Source organism: Culex pipiens, chromosome 3 (assembly GCF_016801865.2).
Source record: "Culex pipiens pallens isolate TS chromosome 3, TS_CPP_V2, whole genome shotgun sequence".
Classification (NCBI taxonomy): Eukaryota; Metazoa; Arthropoda; class Insecta; order Diptera; family Culicidae; genus Culex; species Culex pipiens.
In genome coordinates, this window is record NC_068939.1 from 126901603 (window position 1) to 126925077 (window position 23475).

Sequence of the window (23475 nt, forward strand, 5' to 3'; positions counted from 1 at the left end):
ATTTAAAATATTTTGTATAATATTTGAGTAAAGGTGCAAAACAATGCAAATTGTGTTTTTTTTTGTAATGAAGATTTGAATCCAAATTTCGTTTCACTAAATTTTATCATACCTCTTTGAAATTTAAAATAAATTTAATTAATTGAAATTTTCTTTTTTTTTAATTTAAATGAAGATATATTGATAGTATTTGTAACACTTGTTTATTTATTTGACTATTTTAAGGCTGGTACAAATATTTTTAAAAGTTTTTGTCACCCCCCCCCCCCCCCTTCAAAATTGACCCGAAAAATCAAAGGGCAAAAAAAAAATTTTATAATAAACTTCAAAATTTCAATGAAAATTCAAGTGCAACCAGCTGAAATCAAATTAAAATACATTCTTCTGCGTTTAAAATCCTTTTTAGCATGTTTGGGTTTATTAAAAAAAACTTAATTTTTTTTTAAATTTTCGATGCAAAATCTTTTTTTTTTGATACAATTTTTATTTTTGTCAGATCTTTGATTTTTTGAAAACTAGAGATTGCAAAACAACTGAACTAGTGTAAAATGCATTTTAAAACACTTTTTTCATTTAAATGTGAAGACTATGGCTTGTTATTTAAATTTTTATATTTTTTTATTTTTTTGCCCCCCCCCCCCCCTTGACCTCGGCCAGGACCGAGGGACAAAAACTTTTTTAAATATTTGCATCGGCCTAATAGAACCTTATGAAAATAATTTAAAAAAAAATTATTTACTTTTTCCAGTTTTATCAAACATTAGATCCGGCCCGCCACTGCTTCAGAGAAATCAGATCTGGCCCGCAGTGCCAAAAGGTTGGGCACCCCTGTTATAAGCTTATTTAAAAAATTGAAATAAACAACAATTCAGAAATTCAAAATTATAAAAAAAATGATAAATATTCAAGCAAATATTAAAAAAATTAAAAGAGATTTTTTATTAGACTGGTTCTAATTTTATTTAATGTTTTTATGAGATTTCCAAAAAAAAGTATTTTATGGATGGATAAGGCTACCAACTCTTGCTGAGCCAAAATCCGTATACTTTACCGATATGACACCATGGTATAACAAAAACTGTCAAGGAATTATTTAGATAAGTTTGGAATTTGGGAATTAAAAATATTTTTGTTAAACGTTTAAAAGTTTACGAACTGTCAAGTTTGCTTTCACCAAAACATTTCTAGAGTTCCTATAAATACAAGCACAACACAAGGTTTTCACAAGCCAAAATTTGATCTTTTATTTAATAAATATGTTTTGTAAGGATTTTGAAAAGAACAATCATTGACAATCAAGTTTGAACTGAGGAAAACCCGGAAAATTATGCAAGTTATCCCTTTAAAATCAAACTGACAGTTAAATAAAAATATCTAATTAGAGAAAGCTTTGGCCCAATCAAAAAAGCAATGACATTTTTAAAAAGTTGTTAAAATTCCGTACAAATCCGTATTATGCAAAAAAATTCCGTACAAAAATTCCGGCCTGTTAAAAATCCGCGGAGAAGGTCGAACATCCGTACGGTAAGGAAAAAAATCCGTACAGTTGGTAGCCTTATGGATGGACAATATTAAACATTGTTATTTTTTTGGAACTTTTCAATTTTTTCTTTTAATTCCAGTTTTTTTAACTTTTGAAATTTCAACAAAAAACGTTACTTAATCCACCTTTAGGTGATTGGTGCCTTCCTCTCATTTATAGTGATTTCAACCCGCCTAAAGTGTCCACATGTTCATGGATCTCCCCTAACGTTCGCAGCACCTAAGAGGTCCTAATAAAAATAAGTGATTTGTTTAAAAACAGACTACCTACAGAATTTTTGTTAAGATTAAACAGACACGGCCTTTGAGGAAAATGGCATCCCTCTACACGGCTTTTTCGTAACGATCAGACCCGACCAGTTGAGGTTATGTGAATTCAGACCATTTTTTAAACTGCTTGTAATTTAAGATAGGTAAGTCAGATCTTGAAAATTCTTACTCCACCTAAAAGGTCTTCTCATATGCTTTCTAAAAATATATAACATGTGAGGGTTTCATGAAAAAACCACCCTTTTTACCATAATTTTAATTTAATATGAAACAGTTATTTTAACATAACTTTTTAAATAAATGATAAAACTGCATGAATTTAAATAGCAACTTAGGGGACGTTAAGACGGATCGATTAAATCCATTCCGGCCAAAATCGGTTGAGCCTGTGATGAGATATTCCAGTGACAGACATTTGCTCAGCTGGTGATTCTGAGTCGATATGTACAAATGAAGGTAGGTCTAGGAGGTCTAACTAAAAAATTCATTTTCCGAGTGATTTTATAGCCTTTCCTCAGTAAAGTGAGGAAGGCAAAAACGGAACACATCAACCAGAGCTTGTGCACCAAGATTTGTTACAGAAATTTTAGTATCTTCAACACTACGGAAACTATCGATACAATTTATGATTCATCTCCTTACCTACAGTCTTCCAAATAGTTTACAACAAAGTTTGACTATTTTTACAATCAGACCAATTTTATTGCAGGATTGGGTCCATAAGCAGGGATGCCAGGCTAAATTTGAAAAAATCTGGCAAAGTATTGATTAAAAAAATCTGGCAGACGAAAATCATACAACAAGGAATAGAATGTGGGGACAGAATAAAAAATAACTGCTAAAATTTTTAGAATTCAGATGGTTTAACAGATTTTTCCACCTCTAAAAGGTTGAATTTTAGTTTTCAGTGAAATAAATATTTAGGCCGTTGCAAATATTTTTTAAAGTTTATGTCCCTCGACTCTGACCAAAGTCGTGGAGGGGGGGGGGGGGAGGGGAAGGGGGAATTAAAAATAAATAAAAATTTAATTTGCGAGGCACGGTTTTAACATTTGAATGCAAAAGTGTTTTAAAATGCATTATACACCTGGACGTTTTGCAATCATTAGTTTCCTGGACGTTTTGCAATCATTAGTTTCCAAAATACCTAAGTATTGACGATTTTTTTTTTGCCAAAAATAAAGTTTTTGCGGTGCTGTTGATTGGAATTTCATAAAAATTCAAAATATTTTAAATCCAGCCCAAACATGCTAAATATGATTATCAATGCAGAAAAATGCGTTTTAGATTGTTTACAGTTGATCTGACTTTTATTTTCATTCAAATTTTGAAGTTTTTTGAAAAAAATATTTTTTTGCCCCCTGATTTTTTGGACCAATTTTGAAGGGGGAGGGGCGACATAAACTTTGAAAAAAATTGCAACGGCCTTACATTTTTTTCATTTTTGATAAGAATCGTTAATTTTAATCAAAAAGGTGTCAAAAATTGGCAGAAACTGAAAAATCTGTCAAAATCTGTCAAAAACTGGCACAGCTAATGTAGATCTTTATTCTGGCAGACACTTCAAAAATCTGGCATTCCCAGATTAATCTGGCAACCTGGCAACCCTGTCCATAAGTTTGACAATTTTGGTTGCTGTGCACCCTTAGATAATGTTTTAGGGTACGTTATCCATCAGTGGACCCCTTTCCTATAGTGGACCCTCTGAAGGGTTTTTGATGAAAAATTCAATAAAATCATAATTTCAAGCGTGTTGTTGCCTACAAATCTTTTATTTGGCATGTTCAGCATCATTTAAATCAATGTTGGCTGATATTGAATAGTCCTTTTTACCAAAATAAGTGTTTTGAGTTCGACATCTGAAATCAGCCATGGCCACTAGCATTTTCACAACAAAACTGCATTTATATTTTATGATTGAATTAACTATTCAATCATTTTTTGACTGATTATTTAACTTCAGCAAGTCGAAATAATGTAATTTTAAGGAACTTTACTAAAATAAAGCGAAGAACTGCTCATTTTCGAGCAAAAATTAGGGGGGTCCAATATAGGACAACGAAAATCCAAACTTTTCCAAAAGTGGTCCCCTGTCTTCAAAAATGAAGAAAACTGTGCCGTGAGACTGTGACGTCACGCTTTTTTGGTTGAGTCTTGATACCACTGCTTTAAAAATGTTTAATGTTTGATAAACATTATTCATTAACGAAACACGATACAAATTCTTATGATTCAGACTTTTGTTAATTGATTTAATATGCTTAAGGCTGGTACAAATTTTATTTAAAGTTTCCCCCCCCCCCTTCAAAGTTGGCCCGAAAAATCAGGGGGCAAAAATTTTTTTTCAAAAAATATCAATATTTTTATGAAAATTTAAGTGCAATTAGTTAAAATCAATTTAAAATGAATTCCACTGCGTTTAGAATCATTTTTAGCATGTTTGGGTTGATTTAAAAATCTTTTGAATTTTTGAAAATTTTCGATGTCTACTATCGCTAAAGTTTTTTTTTCGCTAAAATTTTTGTTTTCGTCAAATTTAACATTTTTTGAAAACTTTTATTGAAAAACAACTGAACTAGTGTAAAATACATTTTAAAACACTTTTTCCATGCAAATGTTGAAACTATGGCATGTTATTTTAATATTTATATATTTTGTTATTTTAGTTAATTAAAAGATCTTTCAAACTAGTCATTAAGATTTAAGATCTGGCAACCCTGTCTTAAGTTATAAACCCTTAAGTGATATGTGTGTACTTGAATCCTAAAGCCCTATGTCATTTTATACGTACAACGGTTAAAAACACGATTAAAATCCTTTTTGGTCACTTTTTTCATTTTAATGCAAAAAAATAAATTGTAAAGACAACCTTTTTCGAAGGATCAGCTATGGTCCCCTTGGAACAATCTGTCAAAAAGGACCTTTTGTGTCAAGGAGGGCCGCGAAGTTATTTTTTTAAATGATTTAATATTCCATTTTAAATCCTTTGCGGTCGTACCCAGGAAAATAAGCTTTGCCGTTGTGAACAACAATATCAGCAATTTAAGCTTCATTTTAGGACCCAATTGATTTTAGTTGGTTCCATAACTAAAACTTTATTTTCTGCGCACTTTGTTTCCATAAAGCTTACAATCCAGATGAATGATTAGTGCGTTGCTTGTGGGGAGGCGCAGTTTTGTTTTTTCGTGTTAATTTTCATCGTTTGTTGTGTCACTGTTCGTGGAGTATTGTGATCGCTCTAGAGTCTTGCATGCATTCTTTATTCACTAAAAATGAAAAAAAAAAGAATGAAAATGTCATAATGACTACGGGCGCGTTTTGTTATTAATTTGTGTATTGTACTTAGTACTATGCTCTTTCAATTAGTTCAAGCTTTCAACAGCCGGCTCGCTAGCATTGAACGGTTTAATTAAAATTTGAAAACTCAACGGGAATGGTCTTGACAGCAACATCAGATATTTGCCTTGAAAATAAAAATAAAAATTGAAAATAATTAAAAAAGGATTGTATTGACATCCGATTACTATAATCCTTAAACTCACTATGCAAATGGTCGTAACGCTAGCTTAGAGCGTATCCTAGACCTTATATCTCCCCAGAAACCGGCCAACTCCAACGAAATTTACTTGGGGACACCGTGGAGATGTTCCCTTGTCCCCTTAAAAAAGTGTAGCATCAACACTGCTCGTCTTCCAAATCCCTTTCCTTGTGGCAACCATGAGATGAGAGCGGCCGGCAATGGACGGCTGTCATGGTGGTGAGAATCTGTTTCGGGTGGAATTGGTTCTATTCTAAGAGATTCTATTCCCTACTATCGAAGGAAACTTGAGCTTAGTTGGACAATCATCACATCACATGGCGAAATCCAGTGCAATCCGCTAAAATCACCGTATACTAGCAAAGCAAAAAAGCTTAAAATCCAGCTGAAATTTTCAGGACATTTTCTCCGCAATAAAATCCACAACTCGCTTCGCTTTTATTCACTGTTTATTTTGATTTAATTATTTTTACACATCTTACGAGTAGAACATTTTCTGTGTGTGTGTGTTTGCCTTTTTTTGTGGGCCGTTTTTCCTTTCCTTTAGTTTTTTTCACTTCCTGTTTGTTTTTTGTTTTGTTTTGACTACGTTTAGTGTGTGTGTGTGTGTTTTTTTTTTAATATTATAGATGTATAGCATTAAATATTCATTATTTTTTTTCGTTTCAAATTTTCCAGCATGTGTGTTTCAGTTTTCCAGCATCACTAGCTTCTAATGTTTTTTTAGGAGAGTGTGTTTGCGTGTGTGTGTTTTGTTTGTTTTCTTCAACTTTACTTAACAGTTAACACTTTTTCTTTTTCTGCTTCGCCTACTCTGAGTAACTCGCGATAATAATAGGGTTTCAATAATACACGCAGGACACAGTTCATGTATGAGTTTCTTGTGTTTTTTAATTGATTTCGTCACGTCTTTCAACTGGTTTCTTTCACTTTTTTGTTATCTTTTTTCATTAAGTTACACCATTAGTTTCACTTTTGTTATTGTCAACATTTGAATTGTAATTAGTGAGTGTGTGTGTTTTAATGTTTGTTATTTTTATTAATTTTTCAAGTGCGTTCTTCGACATAAGTTTAAGTTTACTTTGTTTTCTATGTATTTTTACACGGGAAGTTGCAATACAAATAAAATACATTTTTTGATATTTTTTCTCTATGGGTTGATGCAAAGTTTGGTTTCGAGTGGTGTGTGAAACAACATTCAGAAAAAAAACACAGACGTTCAGATCTTGTTATTTTTAACCGCGCGTTGTCGAGGGTCGTGCTGGACGTTGCTGTTGGTTGCAATTATTCACACACACTTTTTCTTCGACCTGAGGCAGTTTCTTTAGTTGTTATTTTTGTTAAAACTGGGTTCGTTTACGTTTAAAGTGTACTATTTTTTGGTTTTCGTTTCTGACACTAATGAAGGAAGGGAGGAATGGGGAGAAAGGGGGGGCGACGAAATGTTACACAAAGTTTACATCAGATCTGTTCGGGTTTTTTGTTTTAATTTAAGTGAATATTTTGATAACTTAGCAGACGAAATAAAAAGGACTTTTAATACAACTTTTTTTCAGATAACCTAGAAAGGTCACTGGTTTTATTTTCAAAATATTTTAGCGCTTAATCGAATAATACGCGGTTCGGAACTAAAATTACAATCACAAATTACGATTTTTCAGCTAAAAGCAGGAAGTTTAGGAGGGTGAGCATTCTGAACCTACCTTTTTCTGTGGCAAATATCGACACACTAAATCGACTAAACTGGGATTCTTGATTCGAGGATGCTGGGAATACACAACTAGTACAGGTAGTACGTTCACAAAACAGAAACTGGACACACACTTTTTTTGTTTCCGGGGCTGCGCAATGTTGTGAGTGTGGGACCGTAACTTTTGAGTAGTTGTAGTAGTTGCTAGCTGACTTGACTTAGATCGGGGTGTACTTGCCGTTGGGCTTGTAAAACAGCTGACCCTTGGCTAGCCGCTTGGTGATCTCGGACAGCAGCAGACGCTTCTCCTTCTTGATCTTCTGCAGGACGCCCTTGTTTTCCTGGGCTCGCCGCGACAGGTAGGGCAGCACCTCGTTGACGGGACCGTACGGGATGTACTTGTACGCGGAGTAGCCGGCTTGGCCTGGAAGGAGGAAGGGAAAAGATATATAGGTTAGGTTCACTATCTTTGTTTGCCAAGAGATTTCCGAACTGGTTGTTGAAAAAAGAAGCTATTTTGTTTCATTGGTTAACAAGCCTTTCTTACTAAAGAATATAACAATAGTAGAAGTTCTTCTTTAAATTCATAACAACGACTTTGTTTATTAATAACGTCAGTACAATAGAAAGTCTAATGATGAAAGCAAAGTATTATAAATGATATGCTTTCGAAAAGAAATAAAAAACGCAATTTTCACCAAAAGAATATTTGTAATCGTACATATTCTTAATCAAACAAGAGTATATGACAAACGCGAGCATAGCAAGCTTCCCATGCGTCAACGTGACGTGACAACGCACACCGCGGTTTTGGTTTTCTAGCATCGGTCGAGCCCTTTTGTGTGGTGGTATTTTGGTTCATCGTACCATCGTACCGAACAAAGCAGGCGTAAAGAAAAACACGGTGGGTAAGAAGGGGATTATTATGCAACTTGCATGCACCTCGGAAATTCCTTCTGGGGTTTGTTGGGGGAACTATTCTGAGTCAGAAAAACCGATTCCCAAAATATTCTGTCGGTGAAAACTGATTTTATCTCGATTTGAAGTTAAAAAACATAATATATCACCTAAAAGCTCAAAAATACGTCTAAAATCTCGGTCTAACTCTGGACAAAGAAGTTAATTTTCATCAAGATATCAATTCTTAGTTCTCAAAATATAATCCTGACATAGTACACCTTAAATCGGTCCATTACATGAGTCCCAGCGTCATCAGGAGGTGTAAAATAGTGTTATTTGAAAAAAACATATTTTCAATTTGCTCTGGTAAATCATTTGTCATGTCTGAATTCGAAAATTGATGTTGTAGCATTGTTGCAAACAAAATGAAGAACAATTTTGCAGAAAAAAGTATGACATTTTATCCATTTTTGGTAATGTTATGTCTGTTTTAGTGGGAAAGTTGCTGCCAATTTTCAAAATTTTTCGATATTTAATCAATTCCTGTTATAAACAGCTACTATGATCATAATCAGTAGGATGTTACAAAAATTACATTTTGGCGGGCATTCAGGGGCTGGTTACGGTGGGCATACTGAGTCCAAATCCCAAATATAAGCTTGATTGAACTTAATAGGAGCTGTCGCTATGCATTTGAATTTTTCATAGGATTCAACTCGTAAAAAACATGTTTTTCAAAAATGTAGATTTTTTAGGCACTTTGGCCACGTTTATTGTCAACATCATTGGCGTGTAGGCCAGATCCTTGCGCATGTTTCGGTATACCGTAAACCGGGGTGACTTTGATAGGATTTCAATTGGTTTGTAGAATATTTTCCAACAGTTAAGGTTTTTCTCAAGATTATTATTTTTATAACATGTACAGGGGTAGGCCACACAAAGTCCATGCACTATTTCGGAAAAAAAGTTTTTTCAATAATATTTAGAAAAATAGTTACGTTAAAAATTCTTAGTTTCAATTCCGGGGTGACTTTGACAGTCATAGTTTTTCTTGTTAAAATCATATTTAAGATTTGTATGCTAAATGTACCATCACTGAAGTAGCTGATATAGTTTTTAAGAAAAAAAAATCAATGTTTATATTTAGTTAACTAAGTGTTTAAGCTTTTTAGCAAAATACATATAAATTTTAGGTAAAATTGTCAAAAAGTCGGAATTTTGCCTGAAACTTGTTAAAACTATTTTTGGTTATAAATTTATCGATTTATATTGCATTTTAAACTGAATTCGAAGTACGAATCACAAGTTTTCACATTTTACATGAAATTTGTTCAACTGAAATTGCCTATAAATTTGGAGTTTTTTTAATTGTGTTTCAAAAACACATATTATTTATTATTTACAAACTTTGTTAACCTTCTCCTAGTGGAAAATTGTCCTAATAATCTGAAAATGCAATCCGTTTTCCGATTAAAAATCATGTTCATTGAGAAAATCATGACACTTTGAGAAGTTTAAAATAATGACTTTCATCAACATTTTCTTAACTATAGTTAACTAAATATTTAAACTTGTCAAAATTTTATGAAAAGTTCTTCTTGAGGTACTTTGAACACTTCTCTACCACGGTCAGTATGTTTCTAAACCATTTCTTACGTATTTTAATTGTACTCTTCATTTTGCGGAAAAATCGCAAACCTATCAAAGTCACCCCGGCTATCAAAGTCACCCCGTTTTACGGTATATATCATTGAATTGACGCACTCTGGAGCTCAGGCCTTCAAAGTTTTGAAATTTTTCGAAAAAACGGATCAGCAGAAAAGATAGGCGACGCGCCATTCCATTTTGCTCAAAACTTCAATGTTATATATACCAAAACATGCGCAAGGATCTGGCCTACACGCCAATGATGTTGACAATAAACGCTTCAGTGGCCAAAGTGCCTAAAAAATCTACATTTTTGAAAAACATGTTTTTTACGAGTTGAATCCTATGTAAAATTCAAATGCGTTTTAAGTTCAATCAAGCTCATATTTGGGATTTGAGCGCAGTACGCCCACCTTAACCAGCCCCTGAATGCACGCCAAAAAGTAGTTTTTGTTACATCTTACTGAGTATGATCGTAGTAGCTGTTTATAACAGGAATGAGACAAATATCTAAGAATTTTGAAAATTGGCAGCAATTTCCCCACTAAAATTGACATAACTTTACTGAAAATGGATAAAATGTCATACTTTATTCTGCAAAATTGTTCTTCATTTTGTTTGCAACAATGCTACAACATTAGTTTTTGAATTCAGACATGACTGTTGATTTACCGGAGCAAATTGAAAATATTTTTTTTAAATAACACTATTTCACACCTCCTGATGACGCTGGGACTCATGTAATGGACCGATTTAAGGTGTTCTATGTCAGGATTATATTTTGGGAACTAAGAATTGATATCTTGATTTAAATTAACTTCTTTTTCCAGAGTTAGACTAAGATTTTAGACGTATTTTCGAGGTTTTAGGCGATATAGTAGGTTTTTTATCTTCAAATCGAGATAAAATCAGTTTTCACCGACAGAATATTTTGGGAATCGATTTTTCTGACTCAGAATAGTCCCCCCAACAACCTTCAGAAGGAATTTCCTAGGTGCATGCAAGTTGCATAATAATCCCCTTCTTACCCACCGTGAAACCGAGGTAGGGGAACTATACCCTTTTTCAGCCTATTTCTATTATCGGCCTATCAGCACTTTGCTCATGACTGGTCCAAAGTAATAAATAGCTCAAATAAAAGTGAGCAAACAACTCTCCATTGTTGATACACTTGAAAAAGTTGATTTAATAGCGGAAAACGGCAAAAGTGATGATAATTGGTCGAACGGCTTAGAGTGATTAAAATGGGTATGTTTCCCCTACAAGTGAACCGCGTGTGCCGCACGGTGCAGAGAAGCTCGCCATTCAGCTTCTACATAAGTGAGAGTGTCAGAAATAGCTATTTTTAAAACCGCACCACTACACACTCAATCGCGACTACCTTAAGTAGAAAGCCATTGGCGTCGCCAGCATTGAAAACTTTGAAAACGATATAAACGATGAAAAGCTTAGAAAGCTCCTATTGGAATCCAATGAACCCTGTTAAATAAACTTACGAAATCACGAAAAATGACGTCTACCTTTAGGCGATTTTAGGAGCACACGGGAAACAAATTGATTGTAGCCGGATGAATGTCCTATGTCACAAAAGTTTTTGCATAAACATTGGACAGTTATGCAAAAACGCATAGGGCAAAAGAAAACGAAAAGCTACGATATCTTACACGTTGTAGGAAACATCGGTAGACAAGCTACTACAAAACGAGTATAAGTCGAGCCACAAAATATATGCGCCAGCATTCTCGCGCCAGTATTCGAGGCTCACTTGACAACTTGTCGACTTGGCGACGAAGCGTCAAAAATCGATGCAGTGTGATTTTTTGACGATTTTTCCGATTAAAATTCATGCTGAATCGACATATTTACAAAGATGAAAATGACGTTCAGCCTTAAAGTAAAACCTATACCTTTCTTTAGTAAGAAAGGCAAAAAGTAAATCGCTCTAAAAATTGATCCGGATTGCCGATAGATGTCAAATTTGTTTCAGATGCTCACTCATGGTCTGTACTATGAATGTAGAAAAAAATTTCGGATAAAATCGGAAATGAAAAGTGTTGGCGAAGGTCACCAGGTGGGCTTTTACCTTTTTCAAGGGATTTTTTTTTCTTTTGGTAGGTTAATCAAACGGCTCTAACTCCAGAACCAGATTATGGATCTGGATGAAAATTTGGGAGGTTGTAGAGCTAAAAAATTTTTTGAGATAAATAAAAGATATGAAAATAAAAATTTTTGACCATATTTTCATTTGAAAACTGTGTATTTTGTTGAAAAGTCTGGCCGCATCCGAAAACAGATGGATATTTCGAAATTCGGTCTCAAAATGACCCTTGTTCAGCACACCAGCTTTCAAATGCACTTTTAACAATCAAAATCGAAAATAGGGGAGCCGAGGACTACGTGACACAAAATTTGGCAAAAATTTTACCACACACGGACATCATTCGAACTCCACGGAATTTATTTTCTCAAAATTCGAGGGTTGGAGATAGACGAGTTCTGTCAAGGTGAATCGATAGAGCGTCTAAAATCGATGCAGTGTGATTTTTTGACGATTTTTCCGATTAAAATTCATGCTGAATCGACATATTTACGAAGATGAAAATGACGTCCAGCCTTAAAGTAAAACCTATACCTTTCTTTAGTAAGAAAGGCAAAAATGTGATTTTTGAAAAAAAAATCGTGCAAAAACATCTTTTTTTATTTTTTGATAAAGGGCTCCGTTTTAAAGATATAGCCACCGAAAGTTTGATTTTAGTCAAATATTTGCAGTTTTTCGATTTTTAAAAATAGTGACCATGAGTGACCGTTTCTAAAAACATTTTTTTGTGAAAAGTTCAGAAAATTTGCTATAAAATTGTCTAAGAGACATTGAAAATTGGACCTCTGGTAGCTGAGATACAGCGGCTTAAAGAAAAAGAAACAGAAACATTGAAGTTTTCTAAGTCTCACCCTAATGTCCGATTTTCAATGTTAAAACATGAAACATTCGTGAAATTTTCTGAACTTTTCGAAAACAATATTTTTATTTTTTGAATCAAGACATTTCAAAAGAGCCAAACATTCAATATTACTCCCTTTTGAAATGTTAGTCTTGATTAAAAAAATTCAAAATATTGCTCAAGTCATACTTGCATAGAGAACGTTTGTTAAACATGTCATAAAAACTTTCGTTTGTAAGATACTGAACCGGGTTAGGTAATCGTCGTTTGAACCGTTTAACAACATTCTGCCTTTAAGATTCAGAAGTTAGTTAGGCAAACGTTTTGATAACCGTTCAAGAACATATCTTGACAGACAAGAACGTTAAAGAGGGTTTTTTTTTATAAAATACGTCCCAGGTGTTCGCTTGAGGATTTTTTTTTTTCAGAGGGTGTCCATAAACGACGAAAATTCTAAAACGTCCATATTGTTGCCCCACCTTTCTTGAGGATGTAGTCACTTTACGATACTTTTACTTTTTTGTGATTTATTAGTTTTGACAGGGACACGTCTTTTATCCAAACGAACGAAGTTGACTTTATAGCTGTCGGCCACCATTGCTAGTACCAACCACTAGTGTCTTCCTTTTTATCTACAAGGACTTCGCCGCCCTGGGCTCCTAAGTGTATGAAAGTATGGCACGGAGCGACGGCGCCGAATACCCATATTTACACAAAGAATTTTAGAGCGCCCGCCGCGGGATTCGAACCGTCGACCTCTGGATTGTGAGTCCAGAGCGCGGTCCGATTGATCCACACGGGCGGGACTATGAATCCATGAATAATAAAAATACCAACAATAAAAAAACATTCAATTTCTTTCTATGCTTTTGAAAATCATTTTTTGTTCCTTTTTGATGAAGAATCCATAGGACTAGTATCGATCCCAAGATCACTCCAAAATGTCAAATCCGGGCGCGCGTCTGCATCTTTCCACGAGGGGTTATGTTGGATGAGCATGCCTAAACGTCAATGAGAAGTCTGCGATCATCTACACTCAAAGTCAAAAGTATCCTTTTTTCAAATTCACCCGCCGTCACCCTTTTAAAAGGGTATCGAAAATGTACTGGTTTTGACATACCCTTTTGAAAGGGTGACGCCGGGTGAACTTGAAAAATGGATAGAAAGTATCCTTTTGAGGGATACTTCTGATTTTGTGTGTAGGCTTTACCAAGTTCACTAACAGTTTGACAAAACTTCTTCTGTGCATAAGCTGTATCTATTTTTAGAACTATCTGTGCTTGTTTCGTCAACATGTTCTTGCTCGGTTTTTAAAACACGAACCCGAACTACACATAAACAACTTGTTTACGAGAAATACCAGCCGAAGCCAAAAGTTTAGGAAACTGAAATGGAACATCATGTCTACAAATGTCATTTTGCTTTTCGAGTTCTACAAGCATGTTTCATTTGAGTCAGAATAAACTTCAAAATGAAATATTTGTATTCCGTTGCTAGATTTGGCATTTGTGTTACACAACATGTTAAACAATTAGCCAAATTTAATGACACTTGTTCAAAAATTAACGTATAAAAACGCTTGTGCAGCATTTGTTCAACATCAAACAGCGATGTTTTACGTGCTACTTGGAAATATTGCTGGTAAGCAGCTCAGTTGCTGAAACAAGAAAAAACTGCATAGTTAGTAATTCTTCTTTTTGCAATCAACAAACAACCTCTCGTGGAAAGAGACAATCAACAAACAACATTATAAACACATACACTGCCGTTCTACGCATAATTGTCCCATGTTCAAAAAAGTGCAACTGAGATAAACGCAATTGAAATTTTTCGACCGATTTCTGTGTTTCTACGCATAATTGTCCCGTGGGTCCCAATTCAGCTTAGACGTCCCTAATCATCCCAGTTAGCAGTTTATCACTCTTATTTGTAATCCTCTTGCTATACAATAGGTAAACAAGACACAATACTTCGGAAAACTGATAAATTCGTAAAAGAAAATACTTGGTGGGACAATTTTTCGTAGAAGTACAACGATGGGACAAACAGACTTGGTGTTGTTTTCAATGATTTTCCAAACAAAGTACAAGAATTTATGTGTATTTCGAAAAGTAAACGTCAAACTAAACTTAAAAATGACAAAAAGTCAGAACCGACCAAAAATGACATGGGACAATTATGCGTAGAACGGCAGTACACCAGTTGAATTTTTTGAGTTATCGCAGTTTTGTGTGCGACAAGTTGATTTTGTCCCGTTTTCGTCATTTTCTTGTTTTTGCGAGCGGCGCATTGCGAAAAACCCAGATTTTATTTTCAAAACATCATATCTTGGAATCCTGTTAATGAACCTCGCCCATTTTTTGATATGTTATGTGAAATTGTCCGAGGAATCCGTTGAAAATATTTTCGGATATAGGCTCTTTGGTCCAAAAACCGTGAAAACGGCATTTGAAACAAAAATTATTTCGGCCAGGGAACCTCCAGTCCAAGTTTGAGCCAAATCGAAGCACTTTTTTTTTCTTTTACTTTCATATTAAACTGCTGCATATTTATATTTTAAATAATATAAATCGTCATATAACAAGATAGCATAACACCAACAAAAAGGAAATGGCTTATCTTATCACAGCTTATGCACTTGAATTGAAAAAATTAAATTGTTATCACGATTCTCAACAGCCACACTCGTTCTAGCGGTGCATCGTGAAACATCAAATTTTGTAAAAGTGACGAAAAAACTTATCTCAGACAACCATGAATAACGACTCCGTACAGGCAGCATCCCCGATAGACAATTTTGTCTGCAAGGTCACAGCTGTTCAGAAAAACGGCACTCATATACACCTAATGTTCCCCGAAACTACAATTAGTTTCAATTGGATCCAGGATATGCTGACTGCGGCGGCTTATCATTGCCCGGAAGTCGGAAGCTGGAAGCAGCCAAACTGCTACTGGATCGACGATGAAGGCGACCATATTGCCCTTATTACTCGCAATGATGCTATCGCAATGGAAAGGTACTCGCAGAAGAAGGGTGTAATACCTCACGTTTACGTGCAAAGTAATAGCAGGGCACCACAACCACCACCAAAGTCCAAGATTCGATAAGGTGAAACAATCGTGAACAAATAAAATGAAACTGAATGTGTTTAATACGATCTATTCTAGTGTTTTATTACAAAAGAAAAAAACTCTGGCACTGTGCTACAAACGCTTGATACAAACGCTAAGGCTCTTCAGCTCTGTCTCTTTTAATTCATTTTTGATGTTGGTGGTGGAACTATAACTATTTGAGTTGTGACATTCTGAATGTTATCACTAGCAAGTCATTAGTAACGGTTTGTTAGGGTATTCGCTACGGGTTAATAACGCTTTCCAAGCTTAACGCAAGCATTAGCGTTAGTTCAATGAATGATGTTGTTCGCGACGTTCTTGCTTTTAATCACATCTCCAGTCTCGCAATCTAGCGAAGCTAGATGGTAACGTTTGCAATTTTGCTTGTCGATATTCTTCCCGCTCATGATCATGGGTTCCTTTGCAGCGGTCAAGCCGACCTGATATACGGGGAGGTAACGCTGCTCCGAGACTTGCTGCACCGATGCGCCAGATGTCCACGAATTGCTTCAGAAGCCAGCTGTATCAGTGACAGTACGCCTTGCGAACCACCGCGCAAGTTGTGCAGCAACAATCCCTGCTTTCCGGACGTGACCTGCGAGGAGTCCGATCACTACCCGTTCTTCAGCTGTGGTGACTGCCCGCAGGGCTATCGAGGCGATGGTCGCAACTGTACGGCGCGAGATCCTTGCGGAGAAGGGCCCTGCTTTCGAGGCGTTAGCTGCACCTGGGTTGACAAGGTTCCGTTCTTCGAGTGTGGAGACTGCCCACCGGGGTTTGAAGGAGATGGTCGGAGCTGTTCACCGGAAGATGTCTGCGGTGACGAACCGTGCTTCCCGAGCGTCAACTGCTCTTGGACGGAACGGGATCCGTTCTACGAGTGCGGACCATGTCCAACGGGGTTCGTGGGAGATGGAATGACCTGCAGCAGGAATCCTTGCCTGGAGAATTCATGCTACGGCGGAGTCAACTGTCAGATGGTACCGTCGGAACCGTACTTCAAGTGTGGCGACTGTCCGGTAGGATTAGCTGGCGACGGGATTTTCTGCGCGAAGGATAGCGACGCGGACGGATATCCGGACGGGGCGGACAACTGTCCGCGGCATCCAAACTCCGGACAGGAGGATGCGGACAACGATGGAAGGGGAGATGCTTGCGAGGAGGATGTCGATGCGGACGGCGTTGGCAATCTGGCGGACAACTGTCGGTACGTTTCGAATCCTGCGCAGGAGGACTCCGACGGGGACAAGATTGGCGATGCTTGTGACAACTGCGCAAAGGTTTCGAACCGAAAGCAGACGGACGTCGACGGTGATGGACGAGGGAATGAGTGTGACAATGACATCGATGGAGATGGACTGGTGAATGGGCGGGACAACTGCCCGTTTGTTTACAATCCAGAGCAGGAGGATGACGACGGGGACGGAGTTGGGAACGGGTGCGACAACTGTCGGGTGAAGCACAATCCGTTCCAGGAGGATTCCGATGGGAATGAGGTTGGAGACGCGTGCTCGTCGGAGGTGGATTCTGACGGAGATGGATTCCAGGATGATTTGGACAACTGTCCGCTGGTGGAAAACTGTGCCCAGCTTGACACGGATGGAGATGGAATTGGAGATGCTTGTGACGAGGACAGGGACAATGATGGAGTGCTGAATGGATTGGACAACTGCGAACTGATTCCAAACGCGGGTCAGGAGGATGTAAACAGTAAGTAACCTGTAGGATTGAGACACTCACACATTACAAGATAATTGCAGGAAACGGAATTGGCGACAGGTGCGAGAATGATCTGGATGGAGACAGCATCGTAGATTGGAAGGATAACTGTCCCCTGAATGGAGCGATCAAGCAGGCAGATTTGCGGAACTTTACAACGCTATCGCTCGATCCCAAGGGAACATCCCAGGACGATCCGTACTGGGAAATTCGCAATCAGGGAACGGAGATTTACCAGAGCTTGAACAGCGATCCCGGCTTGGCGGTAGGCCTCGACAAGCTAGAGGGGTTGGACTTTGAGGGGACGTTTTTCGTCGAGCCGGATCCAAAGTTTGTCGACGACGACTTTATAGGATTTGTGTTCGGCTTTGTCAACGCAAGATTGTTCTACTTCGTGTCGTGGAAAGCCGGCGCCCAGCAGTACTGGGACAAGTGGCCGTTCGTGGCGAAGGCTACCCCTGGAATTCTGCTCAAGCTGGTCAACAGCCGGACCGGTCCGGGAGAGATGCTCCGGAATAGCCTGTGGCACGATGCCAGTGTGGAGGGGCAGACGAAGCTACTGTGGCAAGATCCGGAGAAGAAGGCTTGGCGGTTCAGCACTGCGTACCGCTGGAAGGTGCTACATCGGCCGAGGATCGGGTTGATACGGGTTCAGCTGTACCAGGGTGACAGGTTGGAGGCGGATTCTGGTAATGTGTTTGAAGGCACTATCAAAGGGGGACGGCTAGGGATCTACACCTTCTCGCAGGCCTTCGTGACGTGGTCAAATTTGAAGTACAAGTGCAATGGTAAGCGATTTTTGAGATTTTTCAGTTTAGTGGTATTGATTTTATTGTCAACAGATGGAGTTCCTCGCGATATTTTCAACCAATTGGATCCGTCAATCAAGCAGAACAATAACGTTACAGTTGTCGAGGAAAGCTGGTTGTAAAACGTCTACACTTTGTAATTCCCTGCTACAAATAAGTTAACGATCCATGACAAAGTGGTTTAACTAAATTCACAACAAATCGCGTAAGTGAACTTTAGAACTAGCAGCAGAGTTAGAACAAACATGTTCTGCATAGCATTCTTATTGCTGATAATACTTCCAGTAGCATCGATGGAAGAGCCGAATTGGTATTTGTTCGTGATATAATAAAAAATCTCAAATAACCTCACAATATCTTCACTTTCAGCGGTAAGATCATCAAATACTTCTAAACATTTCAAAAGCGCCAACTTCAACCAATTATTCCCCTTAAAAAAGGCTACATCGACAAGCTTTTCCAGCAGATCGCATCCCTTCGCAGCTCGCTGGACCGCTGTACGGGGTGTCAACGGGCTGACGGATGCCTTCCCCATTGTACACCTCGGCGGCTTTGCAACAACAACCCGTGCTTTCCAGGTGTGCAGTGTGCAGAATCCAGCTACTTTCCCTTCTTCAGCTGCGGCGGGTGTCCGCCGGGATACGACGGGGATGGGCGGAATTGTACTGAAGTTGGAGAAGGAGCTAGGAAGCTGGATTCTGCCATTGAAAGACTGCAGAACGCTGTCACTCCTGAGGGAGTTGCGGGTCTAAAAAGTAGACCGAACTGGATTCTGATAGCGATTTGTGTAGTTTTGAGTACGGATGCGATTAAATTAAATGTTTGAAGTTATTGCGTATTTTGCACTTCTCTAGAGTCCTGCGCAATTATTTTCATCACAGTATCTTTTGATCACAGTAATTTTTCATCCCACTTCCAACCGTAACCATGGAAAAGTTGTTTTTATTTGTAGCTGGTTTGTTTTTTAAAGTCAGAAAAGTTTTATTCGATTCAGATATTTTGGACGGATATTCAAGATAAAAGGGACCTGTTTCATCGGTTTGGCAGTCTTGCAGAGAGATGATATCTATGTGACTAATTTTGAATTTCTTTTTAGTTTCGTGAAGTCCTATTTAAGGGTGATGACACAAATTTCACCAAACACTGCCCAGATTACATCGTTCCATTGAAAAATGAAACTGGATTTTCCCCATTTGTGTTAAGATCGAGAACCTCTGCTAAACATTATGCTACGGTTAATGCGAGAATGGTCACGGTTCTTAGCAGATTTTTGTAGTTTATCTATAAATAATAAAACAATGTCCCTCCAGTTTAGAATTAATTGACCGTTGGGATTATGACGACCTAGGTGTAAGAAGACAATTACGACTACTTGTTCCGGCTGTGGAATTCTGGTCTTCGGTGCCGGGAAGTAGCTATGTTCGTGCCGGCATCTTGGCTTACGGCGGTTCCTCGTCAGCTTGCCGGACGGATGATGAAAAACGGACGAGATGGACGGATGCTCGGAATTTCGTCGTTGAAGAGGGCGATTGGTTACCCCTTTCGTTACCCTGCAGCTTGTCCAATCTTCCAATGCCATTCATAAATATACAGATTTCCTTCGTCCACAATTTATGGGTTTTTTCCACAATATTGTAGAATTTATAGCCAATTTTCCACGTAAATTCAATTAACCATCACCCAAAATTGGACAGCCATCGTCCGAGAAAATCATGGCCTCGAGTCGTGAGAATAATGGTACCGTTTACGGACTCAGCGAACACAGCTCGAAGTGGCCGATAGAATTATGCCCTCGAGCTCATTAGAAAAAAAAACTAACTTAATCCACCTATGTGGTTGATGCCTTCCTCACTCTTTTCCAACAATGGGTGATATGTGATATGATGGGTTTGGACACAAATTTCGTTTAATTTCGTTAAGTTCCGGAACACAAAAAAAAACACACATATCACTCAAGGGCTCATAAGTTGCATCATAAGTGGTCAGAACTCGAGATAGGGTTGCCAGATCATCAATGTTTTAGACTCGGCCTTTCAATTATCTTACAACGATGGGTCGGATGATGGATCCGGACATTGTTTACATACATTTAAGTGAGTTCCAGCTACAAAAAAGTACATAAATATCACTTAAGTGGTCAGAACTCGAGACAGGGTTGCCAGATTATCAATGTTTTAGGCTCGTTGGAAAAGTCTTTTGACTACCTAACCAACGATGGGTCGGATTATGAATCCGGACATTGTTTACATACATTTAAGTGAGATCCGGCTACAAAAAAAGTGCATAAATATCACTTAAGTGGTCAGAACTCGAGACAGGGTTGCCAGATCTTCAATGTTTTATACTCGTTGGAAAGGTCTTTTGATTACCTAACCAACGATGGGTTGGATGATGGATCCGGACATTGTTTACATACATTTAAGCGAGATCCGGCTACAAAAATGGTGCATAAATATCACTTAAGTGGTCAGAACTCGAGACAGGGTTGCCAGATTATCAATGTTGTAGACTCGTTGGAAAGTTCTTTCGATTACCTAACCAACGATGGGTCGGATGATGGATCTGGACATTGTTTACATACATTTAAGTGAGATCCGGCTACAAAAAATTACATAAATATCACTTAAGTGGTTATAACTCGAGACAGGGTTGCCAGATTATCAATGTTTTGGACTCGATGGAAAGGTCTTTCAATTACCTAACTAACGATGTATAGCATGATGATGTTTGGTTCAGTTTACTGCCATTTATTCAACTTCTGAAAATATGCGAAAACACATTTTTATACATAATTTTTGAACTACTAATCGAAACTTCAAACAATTCAATAGCACCGTATGGGACCCTAAACCAAGTCGAATGCGACTGGTTTGGTCAAAATCGGTTCAGCCAGTGCTGAGAAAACTGCGTGACATTATTGGTCACATACACACACACATACACACACACACATACACACACACATACACACAGACATTTGTTCAGTTTTCAATTCTGAGTCGATATGTATTAGCCCGGGTCAAAAAAATTAAAATTGCTCAAATCAAAAAGTATATGAGATTGCCCGAAAGAGTACTCAAAATGGGGCCTACAGCCCAAATTTCAGCCCATTTGGTTGAAAATTGGCTTGCCTTGAGCAGGAACAAGTTTAAATGGGAATTAACCCGTAAAACTTGAGCAATTGGGTACATTGCTCTGTACAAGTCTGTCGTTGAAATTTAACGACTTTTGCATACCATGGGGTCCAAGGGGATGGTCTGGGAAACAATTCCTCTGAAGGGTGCAAGATGATCCGAGGCCTCTAATCTTGCCTAGAAGCAGATTCATTCCGGCGTCGCCGAAATTCTCATGGTCCCAGCAAAATGTACAGGGATAAATCAAAGCACGCTAAGAAGGCTGCCTCGATCAGAGGACGCCACATGTCAATCAGCCACCACGTGGCAGGAGGGTTTCTCCAATTTTGGCTTTAAAAGAGGTTCTGTCAATGTTATAACATTTTATTTAGTCAGATATTTGTGCAAAAACACTTTATAAACGTCAAATATCATTTTATACTCCAATTTCCACATACCCTCCTGCCACGTGGTGGCTGATTGACATGTGGCGTCCTCTGATCGAGGCAGCCTTCTTAGCGTGCTTTGATTTATCCCTGTACATTTTGCTGGGACCATGAGAATTTCGGCGACGCCGGAATGAATCTGCTTCTAGGCAAGATTAGAGGCCTCGGATCATCTCGCACCCTTCAGTGGAATTGTTTCCCAGACCATCCCCTTGGACCCCATGGTATGCAAAAGTCGTTAAATTTCAACGACAGACTTGTACAGAGCAATGTACCCAATTGCTCAAGTTTTACGGGTTAATTCCCATTTAAACTTGTTCCTGCTCAAGGCAAGCCAATTTTCAACCAAATGGGCTGAAATTTGGGCTGTAAGCCCCATTTTGAGTACTCTTTCGGGCAATCTCATATACTTTTTGATTTGAGCAATTTTAATTTTTTTGACCCAGGCTAATATGTATACATCAAGGTGGGTTTTCGAGCTTAAAATAAAAAGTTCAATTTTGGAGCAGGATTATAGCCTTACCTCAGTGAGGAAGGCAAAAACCCGTCAAAAAAAATGAAAAGTTCCAACTACGAGAATTGAACCTTTAACAGACCATTTCAATGACTTAACTGCCTCGGCTACCACAGCTTGGTGACTAGATTGTGGTCAAAAGTCGATGCATTACACTTGTTTTGTGTTGATGGTGTGATGGAAAATCAATTTGCCAACTGTGATGAAAATTATTCCGCAGCACTCTAGCACGATTGACACAAAACTCTGGGAATTGCTGCAAGGCGCAATATAATTATTGCTTCTAAATGCAGTTCAACGAAAGAACGAAATGAAAGTTCAATAGAATTAGAATTAAGAGGCAGTATTAGTAAATTCTGCTCGGTTTGTTCTAGAGGTCGTATCGAGGTGCTCCGATTTGGATGAAACTTTCAGCGTTTGTTTGTCTATACATGAGATGAACTCATGCCAAATATGAGCCCTTTGATAGGGATTTGATTTGGGGATTTGATAGTGATTTCCAAAATCTATCAAAAAATGTATTACATGACCAACTTTTTTGCAAAAACAACCCTTTTTGTATATTTTGAACTTACTATTTAATCGTTTTTTTTTAGCTTTTCTTTTGAAGTACTTTGCTAAATTTCATGATTTTCAATAGGGACTTCTGGGACCGCAAGAAGGATCAAATGGGACCAAAACGGTCAAAATCGGTTCAGCTAGTGCCGAGATATTTCAGTGAAATTGATTCGGTACACATGTCTACATACAGCCAAACACACAGACATTTGCTCAGCTCGTGATTCTGAGTCGATATGTATACGTGAAGGTGGGTCTAGGATGTCAAATTAAGAAGTTCATTTTTCGAGTGATTTTATAGCCTTTCCTCAGTAAGGTGAGAAAGGCAAAAAGAATTATGCTTAAATAAAAAAATAAATATAAAACTGGAACCAAAAAACAATTGTAAAAATTTGTACAAGATTTACCAATTTACCAATAATTAAAAATTATGAAAATTGAAAATAAAAATAAAAGAATAAAAAAAACAAAATTCCTATAAATTCAAAAATTCAAAAAAATTTAAAATTCAAGTATCTAAAACAATTTAAACATACGAAATTTGAAAAAATAAGATCTAATAAAAATTTTAAATTTTGTGGACTTTGAATTTACACACTTTTGTAAAATTCAAAATCTTGAATAATTTTTGAAGTATTTTTAAGTTTGATACAAAATTTAACTTCAATCTATAAAA

General features: G+C 37.5%; 2 protein-coding genes across 7 annotated transcripts in view; one reads left to right on the forward strand and one right to left on the reverse strand.

The window, feature by feature from the left end:
* Nucleotides 1–5781: 5781 nt before the first annotated feature.
* Nucleotides 5782–23475, reverse strand: part of LOC120414375 (proline dehydrogenase 1, mitochondrial) — a 63949-nt gene continuing 46255 nt past the window's right edge. For all 3 annotated transcript variants that reach the window (XM_039575543.2, XM_039575542.2, XM_039575544.2), the window contains exon 11: nucleotides 5782–7464. In XM_039575543.2, coding sequence (XP_039431477.1) covers nucleotides 7259–7464 — 206 coding nt within the window. In that variant the 3' untranslated portion in view covers nucleotides 5782–7258. The remainder of the gene's footprint in view (nucleotides 7465–23475) is intronic.
* Nucleotides 15729–19051, forward strand: LOC120414374 (cartilage oligomeric matrix protein-like). Of its 4 annotated transcripts, XM_052709373.1 has the most exons (5): nucleotides 15736–16005; nucleotides 16068–17350; nucleotides 17401–18147; nucleotides 18202–18478; nucleotides 18538–19051. In XM_052709373.1, exons 1-4 carry the CDS (start codon nucleotides 15938–15940, stop codon nucleotides 18288–18290), a joined length of 2187 nt encoding a protein of 728 aa, XP_052565333.1. In that variant the 5' UTR covers nucleotides 15736–15937; the 3' UTR covers nucleotides 18291–18478; nucleotides 18538–19051. The 4 variants fall into 4 exon arrangements, with proteins under 4 accessions (XP_052565332.1, XP_052565331.1, XP_039431473.1 ...); XM_052709372.1 differs by having other exon boundaries at nucleotides 15729–16005; nucleotides 17401–18539; nucleotides 18609–19051; XM_052709371.1 differs by having other exon boundaries at nucleotides 15729–16005; nucleotides 17401–18478.

Excerpts from the sequence above, each read along its gene's own strand:
- LOC120414374 (XM_039575539.2), top strand. The coding sequence starts at position 15,938 with ATGATGTTGTTCGCGACGTTCTTGCTTTTAATCACATCTCCAGTCTCG. Across the intron at positions 16,006-16,067 it reads CAATCTAGCGAAGCTAGATG|CGGTCAAGCCGACCTGATAT; the intron begins GTAACGTTTGCA and ends GTTCCTTTGCAG. Across the intron at positions 17,351-17,400 it reads GGGTCAGGAGGATGTAAACA|GAAACGGAATTGGCGACAGG; the intron begins GTAAGTAACCTG and ends AGATAATTGCAG.